We start from the raw sequence: 18,031 nt of genomic DNA on the forward strand, positions 1-18,031 counted from the left end.
TCCATGTAGCTCTCAACACTGTTCTTGAGCTCATCTGAAGGCCTCATGCAGTTTGGAGGTCTGTATCAATTGACTCATAAAGTTGGCAACCTCCATGCACTATACGCCTCAACATCCGCTGACCCCGCTCTGTCATTTTACGTGGCCTACCACTTCATGGCTGAGTTGCTGTCATTCCCAGTCGCTTCCATTATGTTATAATACCACTGACAGTTGACTGTGGAATATTTAGTAGCGAAGAAATTTGGTGGCATCCTATCACGGTACCACACTGGAATTCACTGAGATCCTGAGAGCTACCCATTCTTTCACTAATGTTTGTAGAAGCAGTCTGCATGCCTAGGTGCTTGGTTTTATACACTTGTGGCCATGGAAGTGATTTGAACAGCTGAATTCAATGTGGAATGTGTGAATTCAATTTGGATGGGTGAGTGAATACTTCTGGAAATATAGTGTATGTAGGGTATTCTGGGCTGAAGAGTGTTCCAGCCAAAACCCTGTATGGTTATTAGGGGCCATATCTGCTCGTAGCAGTGTGGACACACTGTCAGGAGCAGCACTAAAAGCTGTCATTAGTTGAGCAACACAACAAAACAAAATGTTTACTCAGTAATGTAATCAGTGTTTAAGCACTATAGTGCTTGTATGTTATGCATATGTGTGTTTATAAGTGTTTGAATGTATGTTTTTTATGATTTCTCTGACAGGGCTATATGCGGGCATCAAATTCTTCATCATTGACTTCCTCTTTAAGAGCTGCCCAAAGCTGAGGGACAAATATGACACTCCATACATTGTCTGGAACAACCTTCCCACAGATCCTCAGCTGAAAGAGCGCAGCAATGCCACGGTGTCCAGACGGGTATGAAACACTAAAATTACATAGTAAATTCAAATACTATTTTATAATGTTTCAGAGAAATAGTAATTACTTTTTAGGTAAACTACAGGAATACTGTGGTGAAAAATGACAGTTATACAATTCCCCCTTAATCCAAATAAAGATTAGTCAAGACATGTTTAGTGTTGGAGCTACAGGGCTAATGTAGCTTATGTAACTTGAATGTGACTAAATCATCTTACACTTGCTTTAAATCATGTGGAGCTGTTAAGTAACCTCACTGTATGACGTACTGTTAACTATAAAAGTGGTCAAAGCTACCTCACATATCTAAGTAGAAGCACCATCCTAAGCCTAGGTCTGTGCACAGTGATGGATAACCAAGTCACCGCAGCAACAGTAACATTAAAACTATTTTAAAGTCAACACGATGAGGTGGTTTTAGAAACACAGCTGTTCAGCTGCACTGGTTGAATACATCTGGGAGGGGCGGGTCACTGTGTTGCATCCACACAGATATCATGCCTGTACAATTTTACAGCCATTTTATGGTGTACATATTAGGACATCAGAGCACATTGTCAGGTTTTAGATATCTGACAAAACAGCTTAAGGTCTCAGCTAAAGCACTATCATGTCGTAGCTCTCATAGATCACAGCCCTGGACAGTAAGTTTGTGTGACATTCACAGTTTTGTTCTTTATTACTATATTAATTAATTTCATGGCCACCATTTTTTTATTGATTTATGGTACTACATTATTTTCTTTTATTATCACAAAAATGAAACTTTAACACACACTAACAGTGTGTTCACTCCTGCATCTGCTTCAGAGCTAGGGGCTGTCACAAAAATACCAGAAAAAGAGGATTTTGTTTATGGCACAGGCAAGACAGAGCCTGCATTTTGGCTGTAGTTTTGTTCATATTTATAGGTAACAGTATGTTACCCAGTGTGCAGTTTAGGCATACAGTTTGCACAATGCTAACTAGTTGCTTTGAAACTTCCTTTACTGTTTAGCTATATTAGCCTTGGAGCTCTAGTACAAAACTAAAAAGCAAACTTCAGACATCAAATGTCTTCATTTGGGTAAGAGAGAAAATTATGCACATTTAGATTTTCTGTCAAACTATCACTTCAGTAAAGTGATTTGGCTTCCAAAATATTCCTATTCTGTCAAGCTGTACAAGTAACAAGTGTGTGTGTGTGTGTGTGTGTATGTATAAATGTGTCTGTCAGTGTATTGATATTTGTTTATGTGAGTGTGTATGCCTGCTAGCATGTCTGTGTGTCTGTCTGTTCTGTGGATTCTGGATGCACGTGTGTGATTGTGTGTGTGTGTGTATGTTTGTGTGTGTGTGTGTGTGAATGCAAACTGCATATGCTGCATATGTGTTCATGTGTGGTCAACATGTGGAGGCCCTCTGAGTGAGTCCATCTACAATACTATACAAAAGTCTTAGACCACGTGACCACACACACACACACACACACACACACACACATTAGTAAAGAAAATGGTTCTGTGTAGAACCATGAACACTCTGCATTGTTAAAGGGTTCAGATTAATGAAGATTGTGCTGTAAATGGTTATATATAGAACCTTTTTGACAATGGTTCTAAACAGCACCAAAAAAGGGTTCTTCTATTATTACAAGCTTGACATCATAATAATAGTTTTTTAAGTTACATCAGTGCTGGTTTGAGCTACATCAAGGAGGAACCAAACCAGTGTTCTTCTACGCATCTCACAAGGTATCAATAACTCTGTACAAGAAAACAAGAAACTCTAGTTACTTTGTACTGTATTAATGCTACTTGTATCTGTTCTTATGTTATATAGTTGACCTGCACAATATAGACAAAATATTACTATTATAATTATATTGCTACACATTGCAAATGAGATATTCCATACAATACATCAAAAAGACATTGGTGAATCAATAATGTGACATGGTTAAAGACTGACCAGCATTGTTTTGATTAAAATGATTTACTTTTGTTAGTTTATATGTATGTCTTTGCTGTCCAAAAAAAAAAAACAAGTATCTCAGTTTTCATTCGAGCACATCAGCTGCCCTTAATATTGCATGAATATTTTGTGATTGGACCAGTAGAAATGCTCCAGAATTGCTTGGAGTAAAATCTCTTTATATTAACTTACATTAAATGTAAACATTTATACCTTCTTTCTTTAAAATTGCCATTTTGGAGATCTTTGGAGACTGACGATATCTTAAACTCTGATTGGATAGAGACCCATTTGCAAACCGTAGCGTTCTGTGATGTCGCTATTGTAAAAGCCAACATCAGGATAATGATTTACAAATGATTTATTGTGCAGCACTGTTATATAGTAGTTTTACACACATGAATTTGCTGAATTTGGTTTGCTGACCACATTAATAGTTTTACACAGTTTTCTTGCCTATCCTAAGACTTTTGTACAGTGCAGTAGATGCTGCAGTGCAGGTTTGACTCAGAGTTTGGAGTGACGGTCATATTGCTGTTTTGTGCTCTCTCTCTCTCAGCTGTCTGGGTGTGAGAAGGTAGGGACTGTGGTGTGTCTTTGGCAGTGCCTGTGTGTTTGATGCCACCAGCTCACCTTTTTATATCTGTATGCGTGTGTGTTTTTGATCGAGACACACCTCGTGAGATAACTGAGGTCTGTGATCAAACGGATCGAAAAGGCCAGTGTTGTACTCTGTAGGTCAGTCTAGTACACTTAGTAAGTCTTGATTACTTTTGAAGTCAAAAGTTTGAAATCATTCAGTCCATTTTGTGTACATATTTGGCTACTTCATAGTAGCTCTTAAAATCTAATAGCATGGCACTTTGGATCCATTTTCACAGACAGCCTCCTAAATATGAATAAGTGATGTGTGTGTATGTGTACTCTTATCAGATGAAGAGAATTTCATAGTACTGTAATCATCAGTACTGTAGAAAGCATGGCTGAGACAATAGGTCTCTGCACAAAATTTGTATTTTTTTAAATTATCTTACTATCTTCATTTAAAACCACAGGTATCAAATTGCTTCAGCAAGAGCAATAAAGTCTTAAAGCCTTTTATTAAGAGTTTTATACACAAGAAAACATGAAGTTTAAAAAAAAAAACACACATTAACACTAACAGCATCTGAGCTTGAGGTTGGGAATGGATTCTTTTAGTGCTCAGAGAATAGGATGCTACTTGAATGGTTTTGAGTCACACTAGCTAAAAGAAAACTGAGAACTTTGTAGCCATTACTGCTTGATGGATCCAGTTCTCACGCTTTGTTTGTTTAATAACCAATAACAATAATTTAATAATTAAGTTATACTATTACTTTTTACATTTTAATTTCAACAAGCATGTTTGTATTTTCTCATTGTTAAAGCACTTTGAATGACTACAGTGTATGAAAGGTGCTATATAGATAAAGTTGCTTTGCCTTGCATTGAACTTGATGTGAAAGTTCCATGGCAAAAATTGAATTGGTATGAAAAGACTAAACTAAAGATTAATACTGAAAAATAACTCACAGGGCAACTCTGTATAAACAGAGTGAAACCAGGACTAGAGTTTTGGATATTGGATTACAGTGTAGAACAATCTTTCGTATGAAAAGGAAAGAACAACAATAAATTCTACTTATCAGTTTGATGTCTGTTATCGAGAAATATTAATAAATCGATAAATGGTCCCAGTTCTAGTAGAAAAAATAGTCTCTGCTGTGTCTGCTGTTACCCTTAATTACTGAGTGTTAGCTGTAGTGCTTGTATGCCTTCCCTTTAGGCCATATGTAGTTGTAGGGGTTACTACATTCCTTTTTGCCATGTAGGAAATGTCCCTTTAGATTTTACAGTGAAACGTTGACCATGGGGTAAGTTGTAGTAAACAGCATGGCCTCTTATACACCCACTACCGTCCAGTCATCCACACACTGACTAACTATCATACTGTACAACACTGACTAGCACACATCTCATGCACCTGAATTCACGCAACTACTAAACACACTAACATTTGAGGCTGTATGCTCTTTGATCTTAATTGATCTGTCCGTGCTCCACCCATAGATATGCTCTTCCATAGCTACTGTTGCTAGGTTGGACAAGATCTGCAGTACACTGGCAAAAGTTCCATTCAACCATCTGAGAAATAGTGGTGCACATCTCAGTTTTTGTCAAACACAAATTTACTAAGCCTTATTAATTAAAATGTTTTGTCATGTAATTGAGTTCTTTATGAATGAATATCTGCTAAGCAGAAAATGTCACCATCAAGCTAATCTTGCTAGCTAACATCACCTTTGCCATGTCAATGTTATGGCAAAAAACAGAAAGTGTGAAATGTTGCCTCTCGCTATATCAAGTTGGGATGTACAGTGATATCAGAATTATTTTGGTATCAGCAAATAGTTGTTTAAAGAAAATGTTATCAGCATTAAGTCTGAATGATAATTCAAGCATTTGATAGTGCATATCGCTGTTGTCGGAACAAAACCTTGCGTCTCCAATTTGGTCATTTTCTAGTTTATGGCATAATTTGAAAATGCCTATTGCTCTTTGCATTGAATGTAAATTTCATCATGAAAGAACCTAATGAAATGGTCCAAAATGACTTGGAAATAAGTCTGGTTCCATTGACTTTTAAAAGTAAAGCACATTTTTCTTTCTCCTGTGAAGTTACCATTTTGGAGATGTGAGGTTTTTTCCAACAACAGTGATATATTGTTCTGTAGAGCAGAACTTGTAGGTGATAGTGGATCATGAGCAGTTAACAGCATTGATAACCCCATACAAATAAACATTAGCTTGTCTGTAATGCTAATCCGAATTTAAAGACATAATCCCAGTTTCTGTTTTTTTCTAAAAGTATGTGTATTTGCATCCATATTGACAGATATGTACACATGAAACATATCAGCATTAGAATTCCCATTCCGATGCATTTCAATGCATGCTTAGCCAGCTAGTAACATTAAAACTTTCTGTTTAGCTAATCAAATAGATGCTTATTTTGAAAAACGTACAAAACATATAACAACAGAAAAGCTACACTATGATCTATCCTATTGTAATAATGCGCTTATTTTTTTAATGAAAATTTTATGCTACAGTTTCTCATTAGGTGGAACAGGATTTATGTCAGAGTTCTGTAAAGCTTGTCCCCCTTCACAGCTATAATTATGAAAGTACACACTTGTGGGCGGGTCATAAATCAATCTGTTATGGTTGTGTGGACAGGATCTCAGGGCTTTGTGGGCTTGTTTTGTAGGAGCAGCGTGGTTATGGTTGAGAGCAGGAGTGTGGCTGCAGTAGTTGGCGTGTGTTGGTGTTTTGGTCATTCTGTGGTTAAAAATGTTCCTCTTTGTGCTCAGATTCAGCCGGTAGTGTCACGGAGTAGCTTAGCAACCATCCCTTCCGGAGTGAGCAGAGAGGACGATAGTGGACGAGCACACAACACCAAAAAAGGAGCTTTCCATGAGATCTTCAACCTGCCTGAAACAGAAAGACCTCTGCCAGGTAATATGGGCAATGTAAAATTTATATAATGGTATTCATAATTATCCAGACAATATTAGGGCATATAAAAATTACTACCACTAATTTCATTCTTCATCCTTCATTATCGCAAATCAATAATCTGCACCAGCACTGTAAAGATCTGTGTGAATTAGTGGTGTCAAAGTCATTAGTAAGGTGTTAGTGGCATAAATTATTAGCAGTACTCATTTTCTTGTAACGCCTTTTGAGCAGACCATCAGCAGTTCCACCCTGAAGCCCAGGAACTCTCACTCTGTGTGTTGCTGTTACTGACTCCGCAGTTGTAGCCTTGGCAATGGCAGCTTCCATTGATGACTCTCTTGATCAAACCAGCTACTGTCATGCTGTGAAATTGTTATTACTGTAGTACATTAAGTGCAATTTACAACCATTACAACCATTGCTGATGTAAGCAATAATTTTCCAGACTGTGCTGGACAATGCTAGTTGGAGACCTATGAATAAATCAGTGATCAGAAAACAAAAACGACAGCAAGGTGGCAAGATCCAGTTCCCCGACTTTTATGGATGATTTGAAAACAATGGCCCAAGTTTTTAGAAAATGATTATTGATCTGGGGTCAGTTTATGCCTTTTACAGTGTGCTTAATAGGACTACATAGACTGACAAGACCTGACTTTAGATCAGGGTTTTCACTATGAGATGCTTGATAATTGTATATTGCTGTTGTCGGAAGAAAACCTTGTACCTCCAAAATGGTAACTTTATAGGAGAAGGAAAAAAAACCCTACTTTACTTTTAATGTAAATCAGTGGAACCAGACTTTTTTCCAAGCAGCTTTGGGCCATTTCTTTTAGTCCATTCATCATGAAAGTTACACGCAATATAATGGACAACAGGTATTTTCAAATTATGTCAAAAACTGAAAAACCAAAATAATGAAGAAAGGTTTTCTTCCAACAACATATATATCATTTAAATTGTTGTTAGCACAAGTATAATGGTTTTTGTGGCAGGGTTGTTTGTGTTTCACTGTTTTTGGGCCTGTCAGGGTATTGTAAATGCAAATTAAAGGAAAATCTCATACCAGCATGGCTTACTGATCATCATGCTCTCCTTCCTTCAGTGTTTTGTTTATTTATTGTGTTTTTAAGGGGCAGTGATGGTCATTTTTGTTTATACTGTACATTTGTGGTGTTTTTGTTTATTTTGTGTTTATGTAGTGTGTGAGAATGGATGGAGATGCTGCTTGATAAATCGGGACCGGAAGATGCCGACTGATTACATTCGCAATGGCGTACTCTATGTTACTGAGAAGTAAGAAGCCTCTCTTCTCACATAGACACACAGACCCCTGCAGTAAGATGAACATAGTGAGGCTCCCTTGCCTTGTGAATTGTGTTTCAAATAAGATTTAAAACCTGGATTTACACTTATTTATATCCAGTCAATACTTTGACACAGATTTTTTTTTTTTGGATCTTCTCAGTGTCAACATTAATTCTCCATGTAAAACTGATTTTCTGTCTCATTGCTCCTACATATGATATTGAATTAGTATTACATTCAGTGCAGTTGTTAGTTATTACCATTCACACTTTCACAGTTACTCAACTGAACGTTGTTTTTGTGTGTGTCCCTCAGCTACTTGTGTTTTGAAAGCTCCAGTTCCAGATCAGGCTCATCCAAAAAGAATAAAGTCATTAAACTGGTGGACATCACAGATGTTCAGAAGGTATCTAGATGCTTGTAAGAATTTACATTCTCAGCTGAGATATGATATGGTAGAGTTGATCTTGACCTGCAGGGGGTTTTTGTGTTCCACAGTACAAAGTTTTGTCCGTTTTACCTGGCTCTGGGATGGGAATCTCCATTGCCACACCCTCAACACAGAAGGTAAGCTATGGATTTTTTAAAGGAGAAAACTCCTGCATTTTTATGATTTGCCTAAACCAGGTGTGCTCCAGTCTTCAGTTGTGTATTTTTCTGCACTGATCTGTTTCAGTTAGGGCTTGATTATCATTTTGCTGTACATTTGATTTCCATTACCTAATTGTAAATCTACACCAATCAGGCATAACATTATGACCACCTCCTTGTTTCTACGCTCATTGTCCATTTTATCAGCTCCACTTACTATATAGGTGCACTTTGTAGTTCTACAATTACAGCCTGTAGTCCATCTGTTTCGCTGCATACTTTGTTAGCCCCCTTTTACTCTGTTCTTCAGCGGCCCAATTGAGGTTTAGAGAGCAGGTACTATTTGGGTTTTGGATCATTTTCAGCAATGCACTAACACTGACGTGGTGGTGGTGTGTTAGTGTGTGTTGTGCTGGTATGAGTGGATCAGACACAGGAGTTTTTAAACACTGTGTCCACTCTCTGTCCACTCTATTAGACACTCCTTCCTTGTCAGTCCACCTTGTAGATGTAAAGTCAGAGACGATAACTCATCTGCTGCTGCACAATTTGTGCTGGTCATCCTGTAGTCCTTCATCAGGTCACAGGACGCTGCCCACTGGACGCAGTTATTCTTGGTTGGTGAACTACTCTTAGTCCAGCAACGACACTGAGGTGTCCAGTGGGCAGCGTCCTATGACCACTGATGAAAGACTAGACTACAGATTTGTGACTAAGACTAAGCCTCCAAGTACTAAATAGAGAAACAAATACCAATGTGACAAACAAATACTTTTTATTATTATTCAAAGTATTTCAATTATTTGGGTCAGCCCTAATATACTGTGTTAACAAGTTCAAGCTGCACTTTTGACTTTTTTTCTACTTGTTTCAGTGTCAAACAATAGCAGAAAACATGGCAAGGATGTAAGACTTTTTGTAAACAAAAACTGTATACAGAACAATTATTTTTCATCAAATTCAACTCTTAATGAAATGTGTCCTCTTCTGATGGCTAACACAAATTTTGTATAATTAAGTGTTTCAGTTCTCACAGAATTTCTCCACTTTTCAAATAAGCTAATGAGAAAAAATGAGTGAGTAGACAAATAAAACGGGAGTCGCTTAATCGTATTTAAAAGTTTAGTTAATACATTTTGATGTAACTAGACCTTCACAAGTTTTAATTGATTCTCGCTGATATAAAACATAATATCGCAGAATAGATTTGTTGTACACCAGCATAACTGTGACATATTTGAGGTTTAACAGCTTGAATCAGGTGTGACGAGTTGAATCATGTGTCACAGCAGGGAAAGCGCTGATCTGTGCTGTGCCGTGCCAAAGATTTGCTCTAATGATTCAGTTAATGATTCAAGTTATTTGCTTTCACCCTCTTGTGTCTTCTTCTTTCAGCCCCTGGTATTTGGTGCTATGATCCACAGAGATGAGGCCTTCGAGGCAATCTTCACACAGTACATGAAGATCGTGACCACAGGCCCTGAGACCTAGCCCACCGCTCAACCCCACTAAGAGGCCATCACAACGCCTCTTTTCTCTCTTCTCTTTCTCTCCTGGCTCACCTGGGGCAGGCTGAAATCAGGGGCATGGCCTAACGCACTCTCCTTCTCTCATTCACATTGGTTAACTGTGGCTAGGTGATGTCTTCTGAATGTCAGGAGCCTTGCACCAGTGAGCAGAAACAGAGGTGTGTTCACATTCCTGTAGGGCAGGCCGCTATTCATTTTTAACACTGACGGCTCATCACAGAAAAGGGCTTGGGGAGCTGGATCTCCTCACCCCCTGGCTACTGAAGAGTAGTGTATAGAGCTGCATATAGACGATGTGGGTTTTGAACCTGTTTTAGCTACCTTTTTCTGGGTTCTAATTATGTCTGTCTGTCCAGGCTGGGCTTGCACTGGGTCATCTGGGGCGCTTCTGTTGGGGGTGGTGGGATGTCAAAGCTGCAAACACATATTAACTGATAAAGTAAAGCCTTTTTACATTAGTTTACATTGTTGCAGTGCATACATGCACACATGCACATATAGACAAACGGTTGTATGCCAGCGTTTGGGCACCCTGGTCAAATGACATATTTTGTTGATTTTCTAAGTGAAAATAAGTTAACACGTTATTTTATAAATTAATGAGTTAATAAATTAAAGAAGTTAATCCTCTACTGAGAAGGCACTTCTGCACATGTTAATGCACAATTATTGCTTAATTTAACATATTGGTGGGAAGAAAAAATATGAAATTGTCACTGAGAAAATCGGTCAACATGTAATTTGGACCAGGGGTGTTTAATCTTATGCATACAACTGTACATGCACGCACACACATGCACAAAAATACACAAACACATTTATTCCCACATTTGACCAACAGTGTGCTTCTAAATGTCTTCTTTTGCATCAGAATTTGATCACTCCTGCTATATAAGCTGTGTTGTTGGGGAAGCGCTGTAGCTTCAATGTGAAATCTTCTCTATGCCTTTTTTTTGAATTGTCTATATTTCTGTAACAGCCAATAGAATGATTTATATTTGATTGAATGACTGACTGATCAGCTCATCAGTCAGTTGATTGTTGGGGATTTTTGCACTAGTTGAATCTGTTCTAAAGAAGCTTTTTAAGCTAACATCACAAACCTAGGTTTTAGAACCGTTTTAGTGTAGGTTTATGGGGGAAATTCAAATAAAATTTAAATAAAATCTTTGAGTGGTTTGATGTGATATGTAGGGAAATGTACCAACTCTGATTTCCTTGGTGTGGTGGTGATTGGAACCAGCGGTCATGATGTCTACAACTCAAATGTAGACACTGTATTTAATGTCCAAAATAAGAAGTGATCCTACACATGTTTATATTTTATATACAGGGATGCCATATGGGGTGGGGGGGGGGGGTTAGGACACTCTAAGAGCCTAAGAAATTATTTTTTTCAATATTAAGTTATTCATGTATCATTACTAATAGAATATTTAATTCACTGTGCACACATAAAAAAATACCATTTACGTGAAATGGTTTGGTCCAAAACATTACATTACTGGCTAGCAATTAATTGTGAGTGAGCAATGGAGTGTCATGTCTCAGCTTCCTGAAGAAAAATCTGGCTTCTAAAAACATAAACCTCATACCCCTACCAATGAACCAGCCCTGTCTCCCATCCCCATTCCCCTACCAATGAACCAGCCCCATCTCCCATCCCCATTCCCTACCATTGAACCAGCCCTGTCTCACATCCCCATTCCCTACCAATGAACCAGCCCCATCTCCCATCCCCATACCCCTACCAATGAACCAGCCCTGTCTCCCCATCCCCGTTCCCTACCAATGAACCAACCCTGTCTCCCCATCCCCATTCCCTACCAATGAACCAACCCTGTCTCCTCATCCCTGTTCCCTACCAGTGAACCAGCTCTGTCTCCCTATCCCCAATCCCAACCAATGAACCAACCCTGTCTCCTCATCCCCATTCCCTACCAGTGAACCAGCTCTGTCTCCCTATCCCCAATCCCAACCAATGAACCAACCCTGTCTCCTCATCCCCATTCCCTACCAGTGAACCAGCTCTGTCTCCCTATCCCCAATCCCAACCAATGAACCAACCCTGTCTCCTCATCCCCATTCCCTACCAGTGAACCAGCCCTTTGTCCTTATCCCCAAAGATGCAGCGTTATTTTGCCACAGTCAGTTTTCGGATATAGCTTAGTGTTTTACAAATGTTTGTGTGGTATCATGTTTCATTTTTGTAATAGATACACAGATGCCAACATATTTTATTTGCGATATTAGGTTAGTGAATGTCCATTTTACAACTAACTTTGAAGCCTCAGGCTATTGTTTAAAATAGCCAAGTAGTTGTCAACTAAGTAGCCAAGCTAATGCAAAGTTTTTATGCTGCTGTTGCCTCCACATTGCTGTGGCCTATGATGGAGGGCCTAATGTGATGTTTTTTCATAGGGCCCAAAATTTAAAAACCCTGAAATAACATGAAATTAGTACAGAAATAACTTTTCTTTGGGTACTTTGTTGCTTTAAAGTGTATAAAAACTAGCATAAAATAGTGTCTCAGGCATCAAGCAGTATGCTCATCACCATTTTGTCTACCTTTCTGTGAGGCAACATTTAGAAGTGTTAAACATTTCAGATGTCTGGTTCCTTTCGCCACCACTGTGAACAGTTCTGTTTTTTTCAGAATGGCGAATTTCATATCAAACCACTCTGAATGGCTTTGTTAACATCTTAACCATTTAATTATGCAGACATTTTTAATTAATTATACAGAAATTCCCCTTTAGGGGTACAGTCAGATTGCACTGCCTTCTATGAGATTTCTTTGTTTGCATATATCTTGATTGAAGTATAATTTAGACTAATAGAACATGTATGATGTACCATGTAAGTACAAAGAGTATTAAATACAAAGTTGGAAGTAGACCTAAGATCGAAAAATCTGCAAATCTGCCCAAAGCTTTGTGTAATATGAGAAATCTAATCTGAAATTTCAGCTAATTCTCTATTTGCCAGATTGCCAGTTGTACAAAAAAGTATTTTGAAGCCCTTAGACACCTGAAACTATGTTTTCAGCATTTAAACCAAGAATAAGTAACCAGGTGAAATGAGCGTAGATCTGAGCATCTGTATATTCAATCTCTAGAGAGGCATTCATACTGTTAGCAGCAACACACATTGAAGCTGAATATTGCTTGACCTGCTTTATATATTGGCACTATGAGATGCTGCAGACTACTATAATGTGTCGCGTACGTGTCAGAGCTTTTCTTACTTTCTTCTTACTGTTCTTACTGGATCTATCTGACTTTACTTTTACAGTGTGGTTATTCATGCTTGTGAAAGAGTGAATCTTTCTGTCGTGTATAAGCATTTTTGTTTTCATGTCTTGTTCTCGTCAGTACAGCAGACCGAAAGCTGGTCTTTTGGTATGGATAATTGTAAAACGGTATAACTACTAAATCCATCTGGTCTTAAACTGTTTTTATTATTATTATTTGTTTTTTACTTTACTGCTTGAGTAATAAAGTGCTAACAGCTGTTGTAGGGGATATATGTGGGGTCTTTTAGGGCCATAACCATCTTTGAAATGGGCAAGCTCCTTTTTAGATCACTCTGGACTTGCATTTGTACACCTCCACCATAGTGAGTGTTCTCTCCCCAGTACATTTCAGCCGAGGTGTAAATCTTTATCCTCGCAACAGTTCAGTCTAATTCTATGCATCGTGAAATTCTTATATAATTTTTATCATAGTCTGATGTAATTTGAACATGTTGGTATAATTATGTCTGAAGTTACACTGCCTATACAAATGAGTCTGGAGGAGCTATTTACATCATAGTAGAATATAAAATATAACTTAATACACAAAATTTTTAAGGATTTTTTGCATTTGAAAATTGCTTGAGAATATTAGGCCAAAAAATAGCACTTCATTGAACATTATTGTAGCTGATTATAATCCCTTATTACATCCTACTGTGGAAGCAGTTTAGTTAGTAATGGCGACAAGGCTCATGCTAAGTATGGAAATGGGGGGCTTAATGTCCAGTGTACCCTGTCCATGTTGTTGCCCAAAGTCTTGATTGCTTTTTGGGTGTGTAAAAATGCTATTAACTTGATTTAAATGTTGATTCAAATATCAGATGAGAAAATGATAGATGGCCCTACTCTCTTAAAAATAAAGGTTCCTAAAGGGTTCTTGGCTTGTATGTAGTAATCTAGTGAAGCCTTCAATAGGTATAGAGTCTAATGTGAAGTGGGGCAGTTTATAAACGTGGTTCCCTATAATGATGTCCTATTTGGGCCCCTTTACAAGAGTAAAAAATGTTTTATGAGGTAGGTAAAGAAAATAAAGCAATACGTACCCCTAACGCTGATGGCTTGGCAGCTATAAAAGACTGCTAATAGCATTTATAGGAAGCAACAGCCCTGATGAGGAGGTCCTTGGTTCTTTGGGAACCAAACGTTCTTTTATGGTATCCCGTCAGAGAACACCTATCTGGGACCTTTATTTTTAAGTGTACTGTAAGAAATGTGACGATGACCCTAATGTAAAGATATTCCAAAGATGAAAATGTTACGTGTCATTCTAAATGATATATAGTTTTAAACGTCTCCATCTATCCAGCCTGCTGCCATGGCTGTTTTCAATCAAATCCTGTGGACCCCTCTGCACGGTGTACAGAGAATACTCCAGTGAAGCTCTTGAGGCGTAGTCCGATTTCTGGTTGGGGCATTCAAAGTGTGTCCTTCAGCTGCACTAAAGAAGCACAGAATGTATTGTGTGACCACTAGATTTGCCAAATGTTCTCTTTCTTTCTTTTCCATCAGCCATGGTCTGTCTAAAACTGTGATGTTTACAGAAAGGCTTGGTTTCAGTCCACACACTGCACCAGTCTGAACCCATAGGGTTATTTCCCAAGGTTATGAAGACTGGGGGGGGGGAACTATCAGTGTGACTTGCTGTCATTTTCCAAAGGCAACTTTGAGAACTCACATAACAATATATGCCAACATCCACCTTCTAGTATCAGAGACAAACCTCTTATAAATCTCATTATTCAGAACTCTCGATCAGTACTGAAACACCAGACAGTGTAATTTTACCATCTATAACTGTATTTTCAGTTTAAAAGCAATACATTTGCTTCTCTGAAGCTGTGTTCTCTAGCGCTAGCTCTTTATGGACAGGCATCAATTGTTATCGTGTCTCTTCAAGTGTCTGCTGAACTAATGTAATATATGTGTGGCTTATAGATGTTAACTGATGTGTTTGTTCTAATTGTGTGTAAATGTTGACTTCTATTTTTCGTAATGTTCTCACAGTGCACTGAAGCAAAAGGTGACATTTATATTTGACAGAAGTGTGAATTTTTATTATTATTATTATTATTATTATTATTATTATTATTATGCCATCTATGTCACCTGTGTATGAAGATACATGACAGAAATTGAGTTTATATTCAGTACAATGCTGTAATATTAGAGCCACAGTTCTGTTTTTGAATAGAACAGTGTCTATTGTAAAATCATAATGTGATGTACATTTTTTAATTGGAGTAAATTAGATTTAAAGTATTTTGACTTTTGGTGTTTTTGACATCTGTGCAGGCTTTTCATTTTGTTCCTTAGAGTGTATGTCTGTGCTCACTGCTCATGTTTGTAGAGATAATGGACGGAAAGCCTCTGTTAGAGGGTTGGCTTTAACATAAGGTGATGTTTAATGGCTTTTCACATTTTCAACACTTTTGCAGCCCATTTACAGAGATAAATGGGATCGGATGCCATTAGGTATGTTTTTATTATTTAACTGTAATGTTTCCCTAATTGGCAGAATCAGCAGAGCAGCAATAAAGCATAAAGTGCAGTACATACCAAAAGAACAACGTAATAAACAGAGCAAAATGAGAAATCAACCCAGCAAAAAGTTGATTGTTATTACTGAATATTGATTGATTTCCAAGGGGTGCTATGTTTCGCTAAAGCAACTGCACAATTGCAGATTTCTATATATATTGAGTTATGCGATGAATTACATTTACATTCAGTTCTCATTCTGTCATTGATTAAAAGTTTAGAACTGACACTTTGGACAGAATTTCTCAGCGTGTTTAAAGTCAACTTGAAACCATGTTCATTTTTTTTTACCTTGCTAGTTCATGTCACACGTATACACACTTCTGTAACCTAAGAATAGCTCGGCGAGTTTGCGCTGAAATCGCTGTAGTTACTGAATAATAAGCCTTTGTATGTAACAAGCCTGAGATTTAGCCTGTCTTTAAAAAAATCTTCAGATTTTGGCATACGTCACTGTGCAACAGCAGACGATGCAAAATAATGTTATATCATTCGTTTCGCTTCTTCCTCCCACCACCCCCATCTATCCTCAAGAGAAAATGCTCAGCTGTGTTGTAGTTTCCCGTTCACATTGACTGGCTTAGCACTGCAGCACACAGAGTACTGATGATGCACAGTAATGTGCCTTTAATAGTGGCAGAACAGTAATTAAAGAAACACTGACGAGACCAAATACTTCATCCTTAATCCTTCACCCAGGCAAAGTTACACTAAATGAGTGAAACATAAAATGATGGTGAATACTCATCTGAAATACTGGTCAGCTCAGCGTAACTTTCATCACTGATGCACCTTCCGAGAGTGTCATTTTCAGTTTACTTTTCAGTTATCTAAAAATGACATGCTCTGCTGTGCCATAAGTGTTAAATTTAGCAGTTAAATTGCTGAGTTAAATAAACTCTGGGAGCCTGTTCTATGAAAAATGAAAATGTTTATCTTACAGTAGAAACATTTGTCCTACACTACTACCCACCTCTTTATTAATACAGAATCAAATAGATTTCGACTGCGTTATCAATAATACAATAGTCTTCAGTCGCATTATTATACAAAACAACGTTTTCAACTGCGTTGTTTAATACATAATAAAATAGATTTTAACTGTTTCATCAATAACACTACATTTCAACTGTTTTATCAATAATCACTATAGATTTCAACTGCTTTATCAATAATATAAGTATTTAACTTTTATTAATAAATAATGCAACAGAACTGCTTTATTGATAAAACAGTTGTATTCATCTGCTTTATTAGCATAGAGTACAGTCCTTTATAATATGCAGTATGTTTTTCTATGAAGCTTATAAGACCAAGGCTGCCTGCCTGAAAGAAGCAAGCAGTAAATCTGCCACATCAGACAGATTATGCGACTTGTTAAATCTATAAGATAATATAAAAATGATATAAATACTTATATGATTGTATATTCATATATAATTATGTGTGTTAAGTTTTTTATTGTGCTGTTGTGCATGGCCTACTGATCATCTAAGCTGCAAGTCACCATATGGCCACTAGAGGTCCTCATAACACACGAGTTAAATTTGTCATCGTCGCCGTTTAGCCTGCTGAGTTCCCTTCAGCTCAGCGGACATAGACCAGTATGAGCGGCCACCTGTGTCCTATGGTGGGAGTTTCTGACATTAAAGCTCGTGTACAGGTTTAGGTGTTTGACTTCATAGTATATTTTACTTCAGGTTTTAAAATGGACTCTAATTAGTAATTAGGCAGCAATACGCCACGCTGCGGCCGTATCGACGGTTACGGCGCTCCAGGAAAGCTCCAGTGTTTTCTGTCAGTGTGACTAAGCGCCATTATATACACTTTATTTACATATTCACCTCATTTACCAGCGAAGTACGAGGTGCAGCCTCTTCTGGCTCTTTCAGCTGAGGTGATTCTGTATGTTACCCGCACAGGCCAGAAGGACAGCTGCTTTATATAAACACAGCTCAGTGTGAGAGACACAGTTTTGTGGCATCAACATCAACGAGTTCCCACCGGTAGGCTCGGAGGATTTTTGAGCCCTTTGTGTACAATTTGGCAGCGTCTGTACTGTATATGTACAGAACAGGTTCGAGTCTGTCGGCGAATTTATGACAACACTCGATAATAAACGGCCATACATCCATCACCCTTTAATAGAGGCACGTTGCAGATCACGACTCCGACACTAGGGGGCGCTGATGTGAAGCGAGAAAACCCAGCTGGCAACAAAGCAGGTTTGGTGCTGTAAATTGTTTCATTATAATCCACAACAGCATCAGCATTTTAAAAGGCTGTGTGGAGTATATAATCATGGTTTTATTTAGACTAAGAGTACAGTTCAAACCTTTCAGCTTTCTTATTTATTTATTTGTTTATTTATTTATATGCTTGTGTGTGTGTGTGTGTGTGTGTGTG

At 37.9% G+C, this 18,031-nt stretch overlaps 1 protein-coding gene across 3 annotated transcripts in view; it reads left to right on the forward strand.

Moving 5' to 3' along the window:
* gramd4a (GRAM domain containing 4a) overlaps window positions 1-15,346 on the forward strand; it is a 78,552-nt gene extending 63,206 nt beyond the window's left edge. For 2 of the 3 annotated variants that reach the window (XM_017697020.2, XM_017697023.2), the window contains 7 exons: window positions 708-862; window positions 3,378-3,395; window positions 6,214-6,358; window positions 7,564-7,657; window positions 7,985-8,075; window positions 8,168-8,236; window positions 9,656-15,346. In XM_017697020.2, coding sequence (XP_017552509.1) covers window positions 708-862; window positions 3,378-3,395; window positions 6,214-6,358; window positions 7,564-7,657; window positions 7,985-8,075; window positions 8,168-8,236; window positions 9,656-9,751 — 668 coding nt within the window. In that variant the 3' untranslated portion in view covers window positions 9,752-15,346. The remainder of the gene's footprint in view (window positions 1-707; window positions 863-3,377; window positions 3,396-6,213; window positions 6,359-7,563; window positions 7,658-7,984; window positions 8,076-8,167; window positions 8,237-9,655) is intronic. The other variant, XM_017697022.2, reaches the window with a different exon arrangement.
* Window positions 15,347-18,031: the final 2,685 nt, after the last annotated feature.

The sequence above is a fragment of the Pygocentrus nattereri genome, chromosome 1 (genome assembly GCF_015220715.1).
Source record: "Pygocentrus nattereri isolate fPygNat1 chromosome 1, fPygNat1.pri, whole genome shotgun sequence".
Lineage (NCBI taxonomy): Eukaryota > Metazoa > Chordata > Actinopteri > Characiformes > Serrasalmidae > Pygocentrus > Pygocentrus nattereri.